This window comes from Micropterus dolomieu, linkage group LG01 (genome assembly GCF_021292245.1).
Source record: "Micropterus dolomieu isolate WLL.071019.BEF.003 ecotype Adirondacks linkage group LG01, ASM2129224v1, whole genome shotgun sequence".
Lineage (NCBI taxonomy): Eukaryota > Metazoa > Chordata > Actinopteri > Centrarchiformes > Centrarchidae > Micropterus > Micropterus dolomieu.
The window spans coordinates 15,889,942-15,907,121 of NC_060150.1; the positions used below are offsets into that span (position 1 = coordinate 15,889,942).

General features: G+C 40.6%; 1 protein-coding gene across 8 annotated transcripts in view; it reads left to right on the top strand.

Moving 5' to 3' along the window:
- The window catches only part of LOC123977211 (nck-associated protein 5-like), a 167,797-nt gene extending 150,708 nt beyond the window's left edge, over nucleotides 1–17,089 (top strand). For all 8 annotated transcript variants that reach the window (XM_046059804.1, XM_046059818.1, XM_046059811.1 and 5 more), the window contains 5 exons: nucleotides 2,664–2,978; nucleotides 5,303–5,418; nucleotides 5,979–6,108; nucleotides 6,220–6,392; nucleotides 14,702–17,089. In XM_046059804.1, coding sequence (XP_045915760.1) covers nucleotides 2,664–2,978; nucleotides 5,303–5,418; nucleotides 5,979–6,108; nucleotides 6,220–6,392; nucleotides 14,702–15,016 — 1,049 coding nt within the window. In that variant the 3' untranslated portion in view covers nucleotides 15,017–17,089. The remainder of the gene's footprint in view (nucleotides 1–2,663; nucleotides 2,979–5,302; nucleotides 5,419–5,978; nucleotides 6,109–6,219; nucleotides 6,393–14,701) is intronic.
- Nucleotides 17,090–17,180: the final 91 nt, after the last annotated feature.

A 17,180-nucleotide genomic window follows, 5' to 3' on the forward strand; every position in this document is an offset into this window, starting at 1 on the left:
AACTTCACAACAGCCAGTTCTTATATAACTAGATGTGTTTTGGCAGTGTTGGTGGATCTCTATAGAACCAAAAAACGGGTTCTCAGCTTCACTCGTTGTTGTAGTGTAAAGATTTAACTCTGGTTGTAACATTTCATGAAATAATTTTGGTTTGAGCCTATTTACACATAGTGTGCAAATGATAGGTCACAGTCACTGCGCCAAAAATAAAACACTTAATTGTTTCTAAATTCTGATTAACACTCTGCCTTTTGTTATTATTCTGCCAGCTAAGCACTTCCAGGAAGTATGAATTAAATATTTCATAAAGGTTTCCGCTGCGGCTGCTCATTGTTCCTCGGCGCTGCTTTAATGTCACATTTCTCCAAAGTGCAGCATTCGCAGGCCTAATGCCAGACAAACACATCAATCATATAAATAGTTTACATCTCTTGCTCAACTTATGAATGTGGACTTTGAAGTTCAATCTATGCTGGTCAGTTGTTGTATATGAGAAGAACTTCCCCTGAGGTAGTTTTTATTGTAAAGGGACAATAAACAACATTTTGACTGGGCCATAGCACAGAACGACCCTAATATATCTGCAAGGGTTTGATGGCATTGTTGATCAATACCAATGATTCAGCAATTACCTCAACGGGTGCTGAAGTTTCTGGCTCCCTAGCCTTTACACTATTATAATTTTTTTTAGGGGTCGGGGGGTCTATTCAACAGGGCGACCACGAGATGACAAAAAGCTTCTTTCTTAAGCAAAGACATTATCGCAACATTTTTCAGCACATCTCGCTGCTCACTCCGGTGACCTGGGATACTAGTCTCTATTGTGGAAATGTGACTTTAGAATTTGTGTCAGTTATCATTGCCTTTACATCAGATTGCTGACACCTTCTAGATAACATTATGGTCGCTAGTAATGACTCTTTTTGTTTCCCTTTGACACCTCCTCATTGCATAAAGTCCATTTCATTTCACACTGTGGAGGTATCAACAAACCAGCTTTCTCCCCTAAAACCCTGGAGGTTGTATACAGAAGTGATAGGAATCATAAAAAACTACATTATGTCCAGCTGTTGTTCCCTCTGGGTAGAATTACTGCGGACCTTGTTATAGTTTGGTTATAGAGGGCATTTTGAACTGTCAGGCTTGGCCTTCAATTATACAGCTGTGTAATCTATTGCTCTTTCCGCCTTTCTCTTTGTCAAACACACTAATATGCATTCATGTGTGTAATTCTTTGTTGGTACATAAACTACGTCATGCATTTTTGAAACTTAAATCAGGATTTTTGTTTGACTTTTTATCCTTTCGCAGGAAAACTGTCCTAAAGTGACTCACAGCAAATATGTGCACAAGTAACAGGCCATCTGTCCTAATGAAAACGATGTATGTGTACATCTAAACACTGAGGACTCATTTTCACAGGTTCTGGATGTGTACTGGATGGTGTTGACTGTCAGAAGCAAGTTAAATAAAATCTTAAAGCACACATAAACAAGAACAGTGACATGTTGTTTTTTTGTCAAGAGCTCTTGAATTCTCTCAAACACTTAAAAGCCCCTCAAACTGTATGTGGATTTATTGACAGTGCTTTGACAATCAGAGGAGAATGCACTTGTTATTTTGGTGCATTAATAATGGAACTATCCAAAGAAAGGCTATCCAAAGAAAGTTAAACCATGAGTAAAGGTTCTTAGGATTAAGCTAGTTCTGAAAATGTGCCCCTTACCCTCCTTGAAACTCATCTGTAATGCCCAACAGTATTCAGAGAGATCTTTCCTTCATGGAAGGAAATGCTCAAGAGCAGACTGTGTTTCTGCTCCTGTATTCCATCGAGACAAGGCTGTACAGTTGAGAAGAAAAGACTGTCAGTATTGATCCAACAAAAACATGCCAGAGTTTTAACTAACCAATATTTTGAGAGACAGAACTGATGGCTGTAGAGGATTCAGCACCTCCAAGGCCAACAGTGGACCTTGTGACTGCCCACAGCAACACAGACAAAAACAATACAAAGATGAAACATTTTGAGCCTTTTCACTTTCACAAATTCAGCAAAAAGTTGCAGACCGCGCATAATTAGCGTAGCCGATGTAACTGTTGGCCATCAGTGTTCACAGTTACAAGGACCTGGGCTGAGCTGAATGGCTGTCCATCTGTTCCAGCCTGAGTCAAGGCTCTGCAAACTGTGGTTCCTAAACAACGTCCATCTGTTGCTACTTGCCGTCATTTCTCCTGATTATAACTCAGCATGCGCCCTGACGGTTCTGTGAAACTTGTCCTCGGGTTGTAGCTCAATTGTGTGTTTTACACAGAATTGCTGGCAGCAGGTGCTGTCTGGTGTCATATCCTATTTGAATTGTGCATCTGTTACTTTTGTGATTGCTACAAATGTTTTAAACAAGTATGTCTGACAGGAACATTAGACTGAGGTGCATCAGGTTGGAGCCACCACCAGCTATTCACTTTTTATTTCTTAAATATTACTATATCAAAATAAAATGTTGTCTTCTCTCCCTTTTCCTACCGGCTATGTGAACCTGCTACAGAAGCCCTCTTTACTCACAACCCTTTCCCCTGCATGTGAATCCGAGCCGTCCTTTCTCTTCCTTCATTGGTGTTCCCTGCTTCTCCGAGACATCACAATCCTCTCCCTGTCACTGTAGGCTCCAGCTGTCAGATGAGAACCCTGGACAGTGGGATCGGCACCTTCCCTCTCCCCGATTCCGTCACCCGTGCCAGCGGTCGCCACATCCCCAAATCTGAATCCAGCCCTGATGGGGTGACCGCCAGCTCCTCTAAACTCCATCGGGAGTTTTCCTCTTCTCACCCAGACCCCTCACAACCTGATGTGAAAGTGCCTTCCCTCCCAAAAACCCACCTGCATGCCCCTACCAGCATGGGTCACTCCCTGTCTGACCCCACCTGCAGCAACAACGCACAAGACACCCAGAGCCGCCTGCCCAAATTAGCAACTTCAGGTAAGTCAACAACCTTTTTATAGTCAGTGTTACCTGGAAAACTTTGTGTTTAGTGCAAATCAGCAAATGTTAGCAATTGTAACACACTAAACTAAGATGGCGAACATGGTAAACATTTTACCATGTCATTGTGAGCACATTAGCATTTACCTCAAAGCACTGCTGTCTTTAACCACAGCCACAAAGACGTTTTCATTAACTTAAGCATGGCTTAAGTTAATGAAAATGGAAAGCTAGCTCTGTTTGCACCTTTTTACATTTAAGTCGCAGAGACGAGAGCCGCATTTGTGCTCGATCTTGTCTTGGTCTTGGACATTGAGGACCTGCGATTTTATTTTGAAACCAGTCAAGACCATAACTTTGGAAATATCAATAAATTGCTTGTGCATTTATTTGTTAACATCCTCACTTTGATTGGATGTAAAACATATTGCTTCAAATGCAACCAATAACCCTTATTAAACATGTGTTGTTACCGTTAACGACTGTCACCCCTCCCCGCATGGAAAAGGAGTGTTGATGCTTACGTTGATTTCAACTCTTAGTGTTTGTATGTGGGTGTTTTAATGGGAATGTGGATCTCTCAGATCAATTTCAGAAGTACCTATGATCTCGTTCCACATTTTAGTGTGTGTCATGTAATGTGGGGAGCTGGTCTTGGTCTTGACTCGGTCTTGTCCTCCCTCAGTCTTGGTCTCGACATGGTCTCAGACCCTAAAAGTCTTGGTCTCGCTCTCGGTAAACTCTGGTCTTGGTCTTGACTTAGTCTCGGTTTGGGCGGTCTTGACTACTACTTATCACTAAATTTAACCGCTAACAAAAAAACAAAATTTGGGTTACAGATATGTCATTTCCAGTAGGCTAACCATCTTTGACTGGGATTTATCTTTCAGTAAAATCAGTTCTTGACTCAGTTGTGTTATTAACTGGTGATACGGGAAATCTGAAGTGCTTTGTCCTGTATGCCCTGTACGGATATTTTATTAACTCGAACCACATGCCACCACATTACAAAATGAACAATGCCTTTGTTTTCTAATTGGCTTTCTCAATCAAGGCCAAAGTAAATGAAAATCCATTGAAATGCGTGTCTGTAAAAGCTACTGTTATTATGCTAGATGGCAAATTGCCAAGCCTTGAAAGCCTTAGACAGCTTGTCTTCACTTTCAGAGGGTAGGTGAAATATTGAGTGTCACTGTACTACATGTTACCACAGAGCACTCAAGGGCTCCAGACAAGCAGACAAGAAGAAGTTGTTCGGCTTATTAGACTCTGATTAAAAGAAGAACCTTGTTTGTTCAGCTAATTCCGAAGCTAATGCATCAACGCTGTGCTCTGATACTCAGCTGAGATGACAAAGGACTCTGTGTCCTTATAGAAACTCATGCACTCCCTCGCCCTCAGGAAAACTAACAAATGCAATTAGATAAGCATGTCAACACAACCATAGATCATAAAGCGCTGTTTGCCTCTGTGTTCGCAGCAGAAAGGTGGTGGGTAGGATGCAATCAGATGGCTGATTAAAGCTACAATAACACACAGGGATGAGTGATCACACCCGGGGATTTATGCTTACAGGACATTAGCTTGCATCTATTTCACCTCAGTGCTGCAGTGGTACTGCAGAGGCAGCAATTTGGCTCACTCCTGTTTAGGCTTTCCCTTGTGGAACAAGTTGATAAGAACACCTAAACTTTATCATATGTTTTACCCATCTATCCCTTCTATCATTACGTAGGATCACGAAGCTTAAGGGCGCGAGAAAAGGAACGGCATCTGTCATTGTTTGCTTCCTAATAGGAGAGAAGAAGAAGGTGAAAGGACGTTTATGATCTTGATGCAGATTTTTTCAGCTGGAGACGGAGCACTGGCCAAAAGCGTCCTGTTATTGTAATGCGGCTGAATGTTAAAAGAGACAATTAAATTGGCGTCTGTCCGAGACAGCAGTAGGCAGAGTGATAATAAAGCAGTGCCCCATCATTCGGGGGCCGACAGATGAAAGCTGTTATATCTGGGCTGCCAGGAGTCATGGCTGGGAACAATCACAGGGTGGACACCATTAATGTTTTATGGCTTGGATATTGTGCAGCTCTGTTAATGTAGGCAGAAAAATGGATGTGTAGGCAGTCGGATGGGTTTTGGTTGAATGAATGTGTGAGATATGCACATCCTGTGTTTCATCAGACTGTCTGCTGAAGAAAAGATTGTCACTTTAGAAGGATTCAAATGATGTTTTCCTCTTCCCACTGTCTATGTGTATTACAGCAGGTGGTTCTGTGGTCATTCACTGTACTTATTTCTCTTTTGTGTCTTTTGTCTTTCAGATGCAATCAGGACAAAGAGGTTGAGTCTTGGTGCCCCACGCAGCAACATCTCCACAGAGGACAAAGGAAAAGAAACTGAGAGGAAGATGAAAACCAAGGACCATGACATGCCTGGTGTAAGGCATTTATATTACAATATGGACACTGACATATTAACAGGTCTATAAAAGTTTAACAAATCAAGAAATACATATAGATTGTTCTGCATTTTACACAGTTTCACAATTATGATTATGTAGACGTATGTTTATGGTCTCTTATCCTGGGAGAGCAGGTTGGTGAGAAAAGCACATTTTTATTCTTACAGTGACACAGATACATTAGCATTGAATATTCTTTTTTAAAGCTAATAGTGAAATTGTCCTGTAAGATTATAAATCAATTGATTAAGAAATCTACATCTTAATAACTAAGGTCTGCAAAAAAAGTGTGAATGTTTTGAGACTGAAAAATACGCATTTTAAAAGTAGTTTATTTTTTCAAGATAATTGTTTGCTAACAATTGGCTGAAATAAAAACACAGTCCCAATGGATTTTGCAAATGCTGTATTTCAAGTTGTTTTGCTTTTTGGCTCTTGCATTTTTTAATTCTCTGCGCCACTGACAATACACAGTTTTGAAAATACTTCATGTCGATATTTTAAAAAGGAGTGTGCTTTTTGTTAACTGTGAACAGGAAAGAGCCCTGCAAGTGTGCACGTACTCTGGGAGCAGCAGCGACACTGAGACTGAACCCGAGGGAACCGGAAGCACTTTGGGCTCACCACAGAGGACCCTGATCAACAGAGCTAAGAAGAGTGACTCAGGTCTGTTCCTTCAGTCATTTTCAGTCCGCTATAAACATAGCAGCTGCAAATGTTTTTCTTTCTGTTTTTGTCCATATTTTCCCCCATTATAACAGTTTCCTTTGTCCACAGTCGACCAGAACGAGGAGACCCTGAAGAGAAGCAGTATGGAGAAATCCTTGTCAATCATGGACTTCTATCAACACGATGCATTCTCACATCTGGAGGACAGCAGGAGGATTTCCCAGTACAACTTGTTGCACAAAGAGTCATCCCTCGACGGCAAAGCAGGAGACAGACTCAGTGTGAGTATTGAAACAGCACAGTGTTCACAGCTGATGCTTTTCAGGCATGCTGCTGATTCCTCTCAAGCATTTTGTTGGTCTTATAATTTCCAGGGAGCTGCAGAGGCAGTGATATTTCTGGCTTAACTTACTTTTTTTAAACATATTGAAAATGTGCTGCTAATTGGTGTTAGTTTACTGTAAGTAGGATATTTAAATGCAATTAATTTGAGTTTTTGTTTCATTAGACTGTTATTCTTATTGATTGTTTTGCTTCAATATACCATATGAAGGAGATAATACCATGTTCCCCGTGTTAAACTTTCTAGAATAAATCAATATCCTCATTTCACGGAGCCAGTTGGAACAGCTGAAAGTGATCCCAGGTGTAGATGTACAGTATGCAACTCTATACAGTAGGAAGGGAATTAGTGTAAGGTGTTATGAGAGTCAGAAAAGTTTGCATAATTTTTTCTGTCGCAGCACAAGATGAATAAATATAATTTTTAACTATTCCTTTTTGTCATAGACTTTGGCAAGGAGACTTTTCAGATGGTCAGAGTAGGGCCTGTTTAGTTGCAATGTCTACTGTAATGTATACTTTCAGAGGCATGAATAAATTCGCTAAAGTCCAAGGTTTTCTCTCCTACCGTTGGAATTGTTTGCAGATTTTCATAGAAAAAGCCGCCTTAATTGCTTTCGATCGCCTTGCCCTCTTGTGTCAGTGGGTATTTGCCTACTAGTATTTAACGCCGCTGAATGACAAATGAGGATCAGAGACCATGAAATGGCCTCTAGCGTGCACGGCCTGGCTCTATGGGACAAGCCCAACTCTCCTCTCTTACACTGCTGCCTGCCCCAACACCCACCCTGACATAAAAATCCATATTTTGAAAAAAAACAAAAAGATTCTGACTCAACACAAGCTTAAAAAACAATTGTTTAGGAGAGAAATCTGAATTTGTTCTTAGTGTTTTTTATTCTTGACCTCTGGTGTCCTTCTGTAACTCAACTTTAGGGTCAGAAATAGACTATTTGCAAAGCATTTACACCCATGAATTTTAATAATTATGCAGGATTTCTAGGTGGAAGGTGGAATATGCTTACTGCGTGTTTCGTGTTTTGTAGGACTGTAGCAAGGGCAGCCTCCTTCTGAGCAACAGTTCAAGTGTAAAAGTGCTTGGGTTTCACAATTATCTTCCATTATCTACAAGAAAATGACAAATCTGGCTGGATGCTTGGCAGTAGAAAGACCAGGGTGATTCAGCAAGTGTAAACACCACTGCCAAAGTGTCCTTGAGTAAGACTTGCAACGCAAGACTGAATCCCTCTAAGCTCCAACGGTAGTTTTCACTAGCTGACTCTGCCGTCTGACCTACCCAAGCAGAAAGAGAATTTCAAGCACATTTTAAATGACTGTGAGTCTTTAGTTAAACAAAGCAAAGTTGAGCGCTTGAGATTTATGATTCACATCCGAGTCCCAGAGGAGAGGTGGTGCTGTGCAACCAGGCTGCAAGCGTAACTCCATTAGCTGACACGCAAGAGACAACACACAACCAACGGAGCTCTGTTTGTCTCATCCTCAAACCTGTCTGTCATTTAATTGGATGCGGTAGGCTACATTTCTGAGGGCAGTGGGGTAGCCTGTTGTCCTTGCAGGGACTAAACCAAAAACAAGAGGTGAAGAGTTGAACTCCCAAAACAACCTGGCATCATGTCCTGTCCTGTCAAAACATTAGCCCGGGCAAGCAGTACATTTACTCAATTTACTCTCATGTACTTGAGAAGAGTTTTGAGGTATTTACACTGTTCTTTTTCATTCAGTATTTTTTTTTTCACATATATTGTTATTTTGCAGATTAATATTATACATTAAAAAACACACGATCAGTTTAAAACCATGACGCACTGTTAAAGATTAAACTACCCAACGGTATACAAAGTGGTTGAAAGAAGCTCCAGTGTGACCAGCTACAACACTAAATGACTCTTCCACCAAAATAATGCTTGATACTGAACCCCTAGCTTTTTGGCATTCTGTATGAGTGTGATCCAAAAAATCTACATGAGTGAAAAAATGTGCCAGAGCAGTAAGAATATTTCAGCCTGTCTCCAAAGGAAATTGTTTACAAGAATGTTCCAGAGATGAGTATCTTAAAACAAGAAAGGTGTTTAAAATTCAAATAGTGATTTTCCAGCTTCTGGGTTGGAAACAGGTGTTCTGCTTTCATTCTATGCCAAAGTTGATTTTGACAATAACCTTATTCCTAAGCTTTGAACCAGCCATAATGATGGATGACTGCCGTTGAACCCATTTACCCTACATTATTCTTCTGAAAAAGACAATCCATCTGCGAGTCGTCACCTCGTCACCCCTCTCAGTGCACGTCCATACCTGCGCGGCCGCTTTCCTTTTGTCGTGGCTCGGGAGCTTTCGACTCGGGAGACGTTGTCATTGGCCGCAGTTTGGGGAAGTTTGGTGGCTGGTAGCGGGCCTGTGTCAGAGCTCGGTGATTTAAGCGCCTTTAATAACCTTTCACAAACACTCAGGAGAGTGATGTAAAGCTCAGCGGCTCCCATCAGAGCCCTCACAGCCTGCGCTGGCCTCCCATTCATCATCCTGACAGCACCTGACAGCCCTGCTAACGGCGGCCCCCGCCCCCTTCTCCTTCTATCCTCTCCTTCCTCCGAGTCTCTCTTTCTCCCACATGTCTTTCCTTGTCTTCCTTTCAGTTGTGCCTCTGTCTATTTTTTCTGTGTCTCCCGGACATCTCTCTTCCGTCTGTTCTTCTCACTTGACTTCTCCTGCTTTTGTTCTAAACAGTTTTCTTCTGTCCTTCCATTAGTTTTTTTCCCCTTGAATTCCCTTCCCAAACTAACTTTTCTCATTTTTCCATCCTTTTCCTGCTTACCCAGTCTTTTCTTTCTCCCATTTCCATCCTTTGTCTGCACAAAGGAGAATGAAATTGCTGCAGGAAAATAACATTAGAACTTGTGCCAAGACGTGAAGTTAGAGGGATTCCTGGGGTTTATGTGAACCAGGTCCAAAACCAGCGTACAACAAATCAGCATGCGCAGCATCTCCCTGAGTGTGGAACAGCTTGTTACCTTGAGTAATGATTACATGGTGAGGGAAAGGGAACATTTCAGTTGACATGTAATTTGAAATTGGGCCGCTGGATAACCAAAACTATATCAGTGTACAAATAAATATCAACAGTAGGAATATGCGCTGTTCTTGAGTGGCTGTCAGAGTGATAGCAGGAGGAATAGACCCAGAAATATGTTTCTGGAGTCAAATTATTTGCACGATGACGATAGCGAAGACATCACATATTCTGAGACAGTAAACGTCAATTTGCATGTTTTCTTTCACCATCAGTTTCACCTATTGTCAAGTAAATTCAGAATCAGTCTTAGCCTACACAGTATGCACTTGAGATTAAGATTGCATAACTTTGTGTCAAAATTCTAGCAACAACAATGGACAGCAGCTATGTGAGCTTTCCAATTACAGTTCCTTCCTTCCTCTTAACTTGATAGTGACCAAACCTAACTTTAGATGTGTGGCCTCCAGTAGACACAAAGCGTCTTGCTATCATCACAATCAGAATTCACTGGTAGATCACAATGTCATTTGCATACACTTTCATATTAATTGGAATTTCACATGAATAGTTTCTGTTCAGTGGCCCAGTGGATGTCATCTATTTACACAGAATTTTCAGCAGATGGAGAAAAAAAAAAAACTTTTCTAAATGCTTTTTAAGTTATTTTTTTTATCATTAAAATCAGTATTGACACAAATCTCAGGCGTTGGTATCATGCCTCAATTTCAGCCTGCTGAATGCAAATCTTTGTCTATTAAGCTCCAGTCCAGGTCAGTAATAATTTCTTCACTGAATCCAGATGGCTCCAATAAAATTTTATTTAACTGTCAAGAGTAGGCTCATCACATTCTTTTTGAGGATGAACAAATATGTTGAAATTGTATTCCTTAAGATTTCAATCCTGGTTGATTTGGCGCAACCTTTGATTACCGTGGTAACAGCATTGCCACGTTTCGACCAAAAGTACTTGGGACTTTTAAGGCCCTGGATCTCTTTTCAAGGAACTAAAAGGTTCCTTCAGCTCACTGTTGTGTGCGTTTCCACCGTGGTCTAAAGACCTGCGAAGATTAGGCAAATTAACCAGCTGACGTAGGCTGTAGGCCTATACGCCGTACAAGGCGATGCACAGGCATCATTATTTGTAACCACTGTCCATGAGCAAAATTTATAAATGAATATCAGATTTAACTGGAGTATAATAAAAAAAAACTGTAGGTTTTGCTTGACCATTAAAAACAGAAGGGACATGTGATAAAGTTTGTAACAAATTTAATAACAAACTGGATAAAGCCATAAAGTTCATAAAATAACTCCAGCACAGAGAAAGAAACACAAAATAAAATTGCGACACTTTGGAAGGTTATTAAAACATTTCTTTTTGGGGGGTAAAATAAAGACCCTAGAACTAAATTTAGACCCTGGTCCCTTCGGTGGAAACGCAGTGGATTCCTCCAAAGGTTCCTAGTTCTGGGGTATAGTTCCTTTGCTCGAACCACGGCTCATGTGAGGTTTTATATTCTTATAACCACTCATTGGGCAGCTACTTTACTAGGAATACAACAGAAGAGCAAATGGTCTGTCTCTTTACAGTGCAGCCAAACAAACTCTCAAGTTAGTACAAACTACTTTTACTACAGTTGTGATCTGATTTCTTGCTGAGAAGTTAGTAGTTTTCCAACAGCAGGACACAGTACAGTTGGTATTCTGCAACTCTTCATGTAACAGCTTTATTATCTTGCAATTATTAAAACTGATCCGCCGAGAAAAAAACGTGTGTTGTGTCTTGTTAAGTAGACACATTTCACGGTCAGCCTCAGTAACCTCAGTGACTAATGCATTGCAGTGCATCATTTACTGTGAATGTGTTTAGGTAGGAAATCTGAATAATATTGCAATTATAACTTTAAAGCACATACACATTTTGCTAATTTTTACCATATGTGCAAGTCAAAAACAGAGAGAGAGAGAGAGAGAGAGAAAATTACACAAAAGCAAGGGAAAAGAAGAAAAGTCACAATAAAAGACCCTTTCAATACGCTTTTGTAGTGAACAGATCTAATGATTTCGAGTTTAGACATCCCATTACTGACATGTGATGCAGAACCAACTGCCGATTTGGCCCCTCGTGTTTTCAAATGGGAAGCTCTCACTGAGATGGCTGCCTGCGGCCTCAGTTATTTGTGCAGCTATCATTTTGGCTGAGCCCACAGGTGGCGCAGAGAGGTTCGATCCGCTAGTAATTGTGTTCCTCCAAAATCAAATCCAATCAGCGATAAGACAGCCATTCCCTTTATTTCTTCTTGTTTCCGACCAAAATGAGATATTTGGGGGGGGGTGTTAGCTGAAAGAGTCAGGACCTGAAGACCGTTCTTCACTGTTGCGCAGCTCTACTAATCACTGATCCCCATCACGACATGCACTCATTCATTTCCCGAGGCCACAAAACGACAATTTTCATGGCTGACATAAAAATAGTGGCGCTATGAACAGCGGTGTGTGGGAGTTGAAGTGAACGTCTAATCTGCATTCAACACCTGTGCTTCATTTGGGCTCAACCTCTGCACCTGCAAAAAAAACCTAATCAACATTTTATATAACACGTGCGTCAGATGTCACCTCTAGTTACATTTTCCTTTAACTTTTTGATTCTGTCTTCTTTACAAATTCATTGTGATTGTGCCTGCTGAGAAAGGTCACATCAGTGCACATTAATGGGGTTCAGTGGGATTTTAGGGTGGAAGGCTGATTCTGATCACAACACGGCGTCACAGGATGAGGTGATTAGGTATTTTTTTCATGGTTAGCTTTTGAGTTCTTTTGATGAGAATGTGAATAATGCAAACTAACATCTCTTTTATGCTTGCACACAAATTTACACAAAGCATCTCCTTTTGATAGTAGTTTGCTTAAAAAAACTTCTCAAATCCTTTAAAAAACTATTTTATTTTGTTTAGACAGAAGCCTCAATAAACTAGAATATGCACATATTAGGCATGTTGCATTTTGACGAAAAGGACACGGTTGTCTTGCTGTATTGTACAGTACCAGTAGTTCTCATAGTCTCTTTGGGCTCTGAGTCCGTTTCTTTGCAGCCCCTAATCACAGATAGTTTACACCTGGGTTGGCAGGTGAATGCAATTAACTAGCTGGTAGGCCCGCGAGGTACAGCACTGAGAACAACAATCACCATTGTTTTTGTTTTCTCCACCTACACATGCAGCCCATCACATGCTGAATGCAAAAACCTCATGCTGCCTTTGCAGAACTTGTCAGAAAGCGTTATGGAGAGTGCAGGAAAGTAACAGGTTAGGGAAAAGTAGATTACATCACAATTTCTGGAATGAATCAAACCAGACGGAGAATATTTCCTGTCCTTCCCGTTCTGCCGACATAAAGCTCACAAATGTTTCTAATACAGCTGAGACGTACCTTAAAATGGCCAGTGAAATAATGCGTAATTATGTAGAACTGTCAACTTCTTATCTTGCATACAAAGAATATTTTCTTCAGTCGTAGAACAATACGAATGAACGTAGTACAATAAATGAGAGGACAAATGCAAGCTAAGTGACGTGATTTCACTGAGATAGTGTGCAGATAAAATTAAAAACAAACTTTACAAAACAATAGACGCAAGAATTTTGTTTGTGGTCCTCACGTTAAGATATTTTGCGGTTCATGGATTATTCTAGAAAGGTCAAAATCAAGGGCAAATGGACTTGGTATAAGACATTTCACCTCTCATCCGAGGGTCTGCTTCAGTTCCGATTATGGATTATTGTACTGCAATATTTAGAAGACTGCCGTTAAAAGAAACGTGCCTACAGTATTTCACCTGACAAAGGTGTGAGGCCTGCATGGACCCAAATGTGCAGAACCTTCTTCAAAATATTGCATTTGGTCTTTTGCCTTCTGCCACATTAGCATGAATTTGGCGACTTGTAAGATCAAAGAAAGCCTGCAGGTTACATTACCAACATGTTTACCACATTAACAGCACTCTAGACTATATTACTGATTACTGTGCGGAGAAGTTGTGGGTTTAGGTCTGAGAGGAGATACACCTTGCAGCAAAATGCTAAATGGCCTAGGTTTGGATCGTCCCTAGAGGTTGCCCAGACCCTCCAGCTATTCCTCTGAGAACTTACTCCTGCAAAAATACCTATGTAGATAACTGCTCTCCCAGGCTCAAAAACGCAGCTACCCAGAGAATGTTGTTTACAGCGTCTGAGGAAGCATTTTGATGGTGATTACTACAGTAACTACCTCCCTGAAGTGCCTTTTGAAGCATACAGTAGAGTAGAACACCCAAATAATTGCCACATCATAAACAACAACTAACTATTTTTAGATTCATGTGGTGTTTTGTTTCCCCTGTAGACAGGGTTTGACTCATAGGTCATTACCAATGATGTGGCATGGTGACAATGAATTTAAGCATAAAGTACCAGCTGGTTAATGCAGGCTTCCGTGTTTTTGTTGTTGAGTCTAATCGCTGCTGAGTTGCCTAAAGGCGTGAACCCTTGAAAGGTCAGCAGCCTCTGATGTGAAGACACGATCCGGTCTAGTGATAAAACTTACAATGATAACATTTGTCAACTCTAATACCTTCTGAACTGTCACGACACCAAGCTCATGTAGTCACCCTAATCATTAGCGCATTCAGGATGAAGCTATTGCGGCTAATTAAAGCAGTGCTAACAGATAGCAGCATTAGACGTAACATTTCCCCTGAGTTACATATTCCTCGACAATGCTAATTTATAAAGCAGACAGCCACAGGCTGTACAAAAGAAATAAAACAGCATACATACAAGAAAGTTAATATAACAGCGAGAGTGGGTGAGCCCAGATGCCCAGAGATGCAAGCCTGTCAAAACCCAAGGTATACATTTGGTCCTTGAGCACGATAAAAATCTCAATATAGATGACTGTCATGCTCTCAAGCGGCGTCAGTCTTATTGCTTTGCCGCACAACACTGCAAACGAGATGAGTTACATGGTGCAATGTCAGACTTGCTTCTGTGCCCGGTGTTCATCGTGTATCTGTCAAAGCGACAGAAGTGAGAGTGGAGGTAACACGGGCATGAATTTGAGACTGGGAACTATTTACAGTGCTGCATACATCTAGTCCAGATGCAGCAAAGCATGCTTCCTTCCCATAAATGAACATATTTCTGCTCTCTATTGACGTGCGTTCCCTTTTTTTTTTCTCTGCAGAAGGAGATTCCCATGGAAAAGACGCCCATCAGTGCAAACCAACCGGGCTCTCTCGATTTCTCTTTGGAGTCCCTGAACAAGCTGAATCACAGCAGCTCCAGCAACGGCAGCCTGTATCCGGACACGGGCCTGGGGGGCCGCAGAGGCAACTGCCACGCCAATGCGGGGAAGAGCAGGGAGGACTGCTGCAAGGGGGACGAGCCCTCCTCCTCCAGCTTCTCAAGCAAGCCCGGGGCAGATCCCGTGGGCTCCCTCAGCGATTCGCTATACGACAGCTTCTCCTCCTGCACCAGTCAGGGCTCCAACGATGTGTAGGGGCAACAAGTTCAGAAGACAGGGCTGTAGCTTTAGAGTCCAGTCTATGTCCCGAGTCTCAAGTTTTCAGACATTTTGGACATGTCAAGTTCGTGGCCATTCACAAATTTGCTTTCATTTTCAAGACATCTCTGTTGAACCTTAAGAACCTCTCTATGCATTAGGTTTTGTATTTGCAAGTTTAAAAAAAAAACCCTCAATTGGACTTTTTGGTTTGTTCTGACTTTAGTCTCAACCACCTTTGGATCTGGTCTTTATTCACGCTCGACTTTCACCTAATCTCGGAAATGACTCAGACTGGACTGATGTGGTCTTGACGTGGTCACAGCAGGCGGAGCCCTATCCTCGCTATATACAACACGAAGCACTTAGTGGAGCCGGAGGCACGAGGACGATACCTCAACCCAAACACCGAAAGCAAGGACTTTGAATAGTTTGACTCTGGGTGCGGTGAACTGGACAGCAATACACAACGTTGTCTCATTGCAATTTTTTGTTACCTTTTTCCCCATGCTGGGGAAATTCTTATCATTGCACTGTAACAAATACTGTACAAAGTTTGTAAGGAGTGTAAAGTGAATGATTATTCAAGCCGTGATAAGCAGGGGAGTCTTCTTGGAGCAACGCTGATCGGCAAAATTGGCGTGTAGTTGCAACAAAATTGTTGCTTTGATTGCATTCCTGTTTGCTAGGAAACTAGATTTAAACCTAAGGTGTCATTTTATGTTTGCTGCTAAGTATGTTGCCCATTGAAGTTGCCCAAAAAAATTGCTCGTGTGGAATCACAACCCATAACAATACACCTGGTTTATGTTTTGCCTACTTCTTTTTTGAAGCAATATTGTTTTTAAAACAACATTACAAATCACAACAGGATTTCAATTTTCTTTCATGTCAGTTCATTTTAACTGAGTTTAAAGGTGAAATCTGTTGCCAGTCTTCGTCTTTGTGTGTCATTTTGAGCGTTTATGCAGCCGACAATGGCAAATGAAAAAGAAAATTGTGAAAAATGTTCTTCAGATGACATTAAAACAATCACCATTCATCTAACAAAACTTATTTTAGCAGCAGATTATCTAATGATGTCAGCTGAAGCAAAGCATATTATGTTTCCACGTGGAACATTACTAATAAGAGGATTTTTCAATGTGGGACTGGTACACAGGTGCAGAAATGGACCCACTTTTTGGCTTTGTGGTAGCTCAGGGAACATACTGGACTAATGTAGATTGTAAGAATTAAAATGCAGCCATCAGGAAATTGTTAACAAATACAAATAACACTAAGTAATCTTCTGCTTTTTTTTTTTTTTCGCAAAACTCCAGAATCCAAACAGTCTAGTTTAAAGTCTCATGTAGCACCCAAACTCTCCAAACCTCAGTTTTCCTTTAATAGTTGTATATTATGTTGTATATAGAAACTGCTATAAGTTAATATCAGAATGGGCATTGCTGATTGATATATGCAAATGAGGAAAACAAACAAACAAAAAGAAATGATGTCAGTTGTTTGCCAATCATTCAACCAAGGTTTTAAGTGTTTGAAACTGGCTTGTATCTTTTCTTACGAACTCTTTAGGAGTTCTAGTTTTAAAAAAAAAATCTTTATTTTGATCGATAAGAGCTAATATTAAAATATTTAATGATTTTATTTTAAAGACATGTTTGAACTTTAGGTGAAGTTATGCCAAATCTCTATCTGGAATTTGACCAGCTGGTGCTAATCAACAGAGCCGCCTGTGTGTTTAAATTTTTCTATGAAACTGTTAATATTGTATGAAGAGAGTCTGAAGAGGACTTGTGTATTTTTCTAGATGTCCAGTATTTATACCCACATTTTGTACTGTCAGACTGTAGTGTGATTGTCATGCTTCACCTCTTTCCTTAAATGTTCCTGGTTCCTTTGTAAAGAGAAATGGTTACCAGCAGTGTTACTTTGGTAATTATTGTTAATGTTGTAATTATTATTATTATTATTATTATTATTATTATTACTGTGTGCAATTCTGTCTGTTACACCAGACTTTAATGCAATATTTTATGTAACTATTTCCTAAATAAATATGAGAAACTATTTCCTATTTCAAACTGAGCTGAAAGGTGTGTGTGTGTGTGTGTGTGTGTGTGTGTGTGTGTGTGTATTTTTATTTGTGTGATTTGAGAGA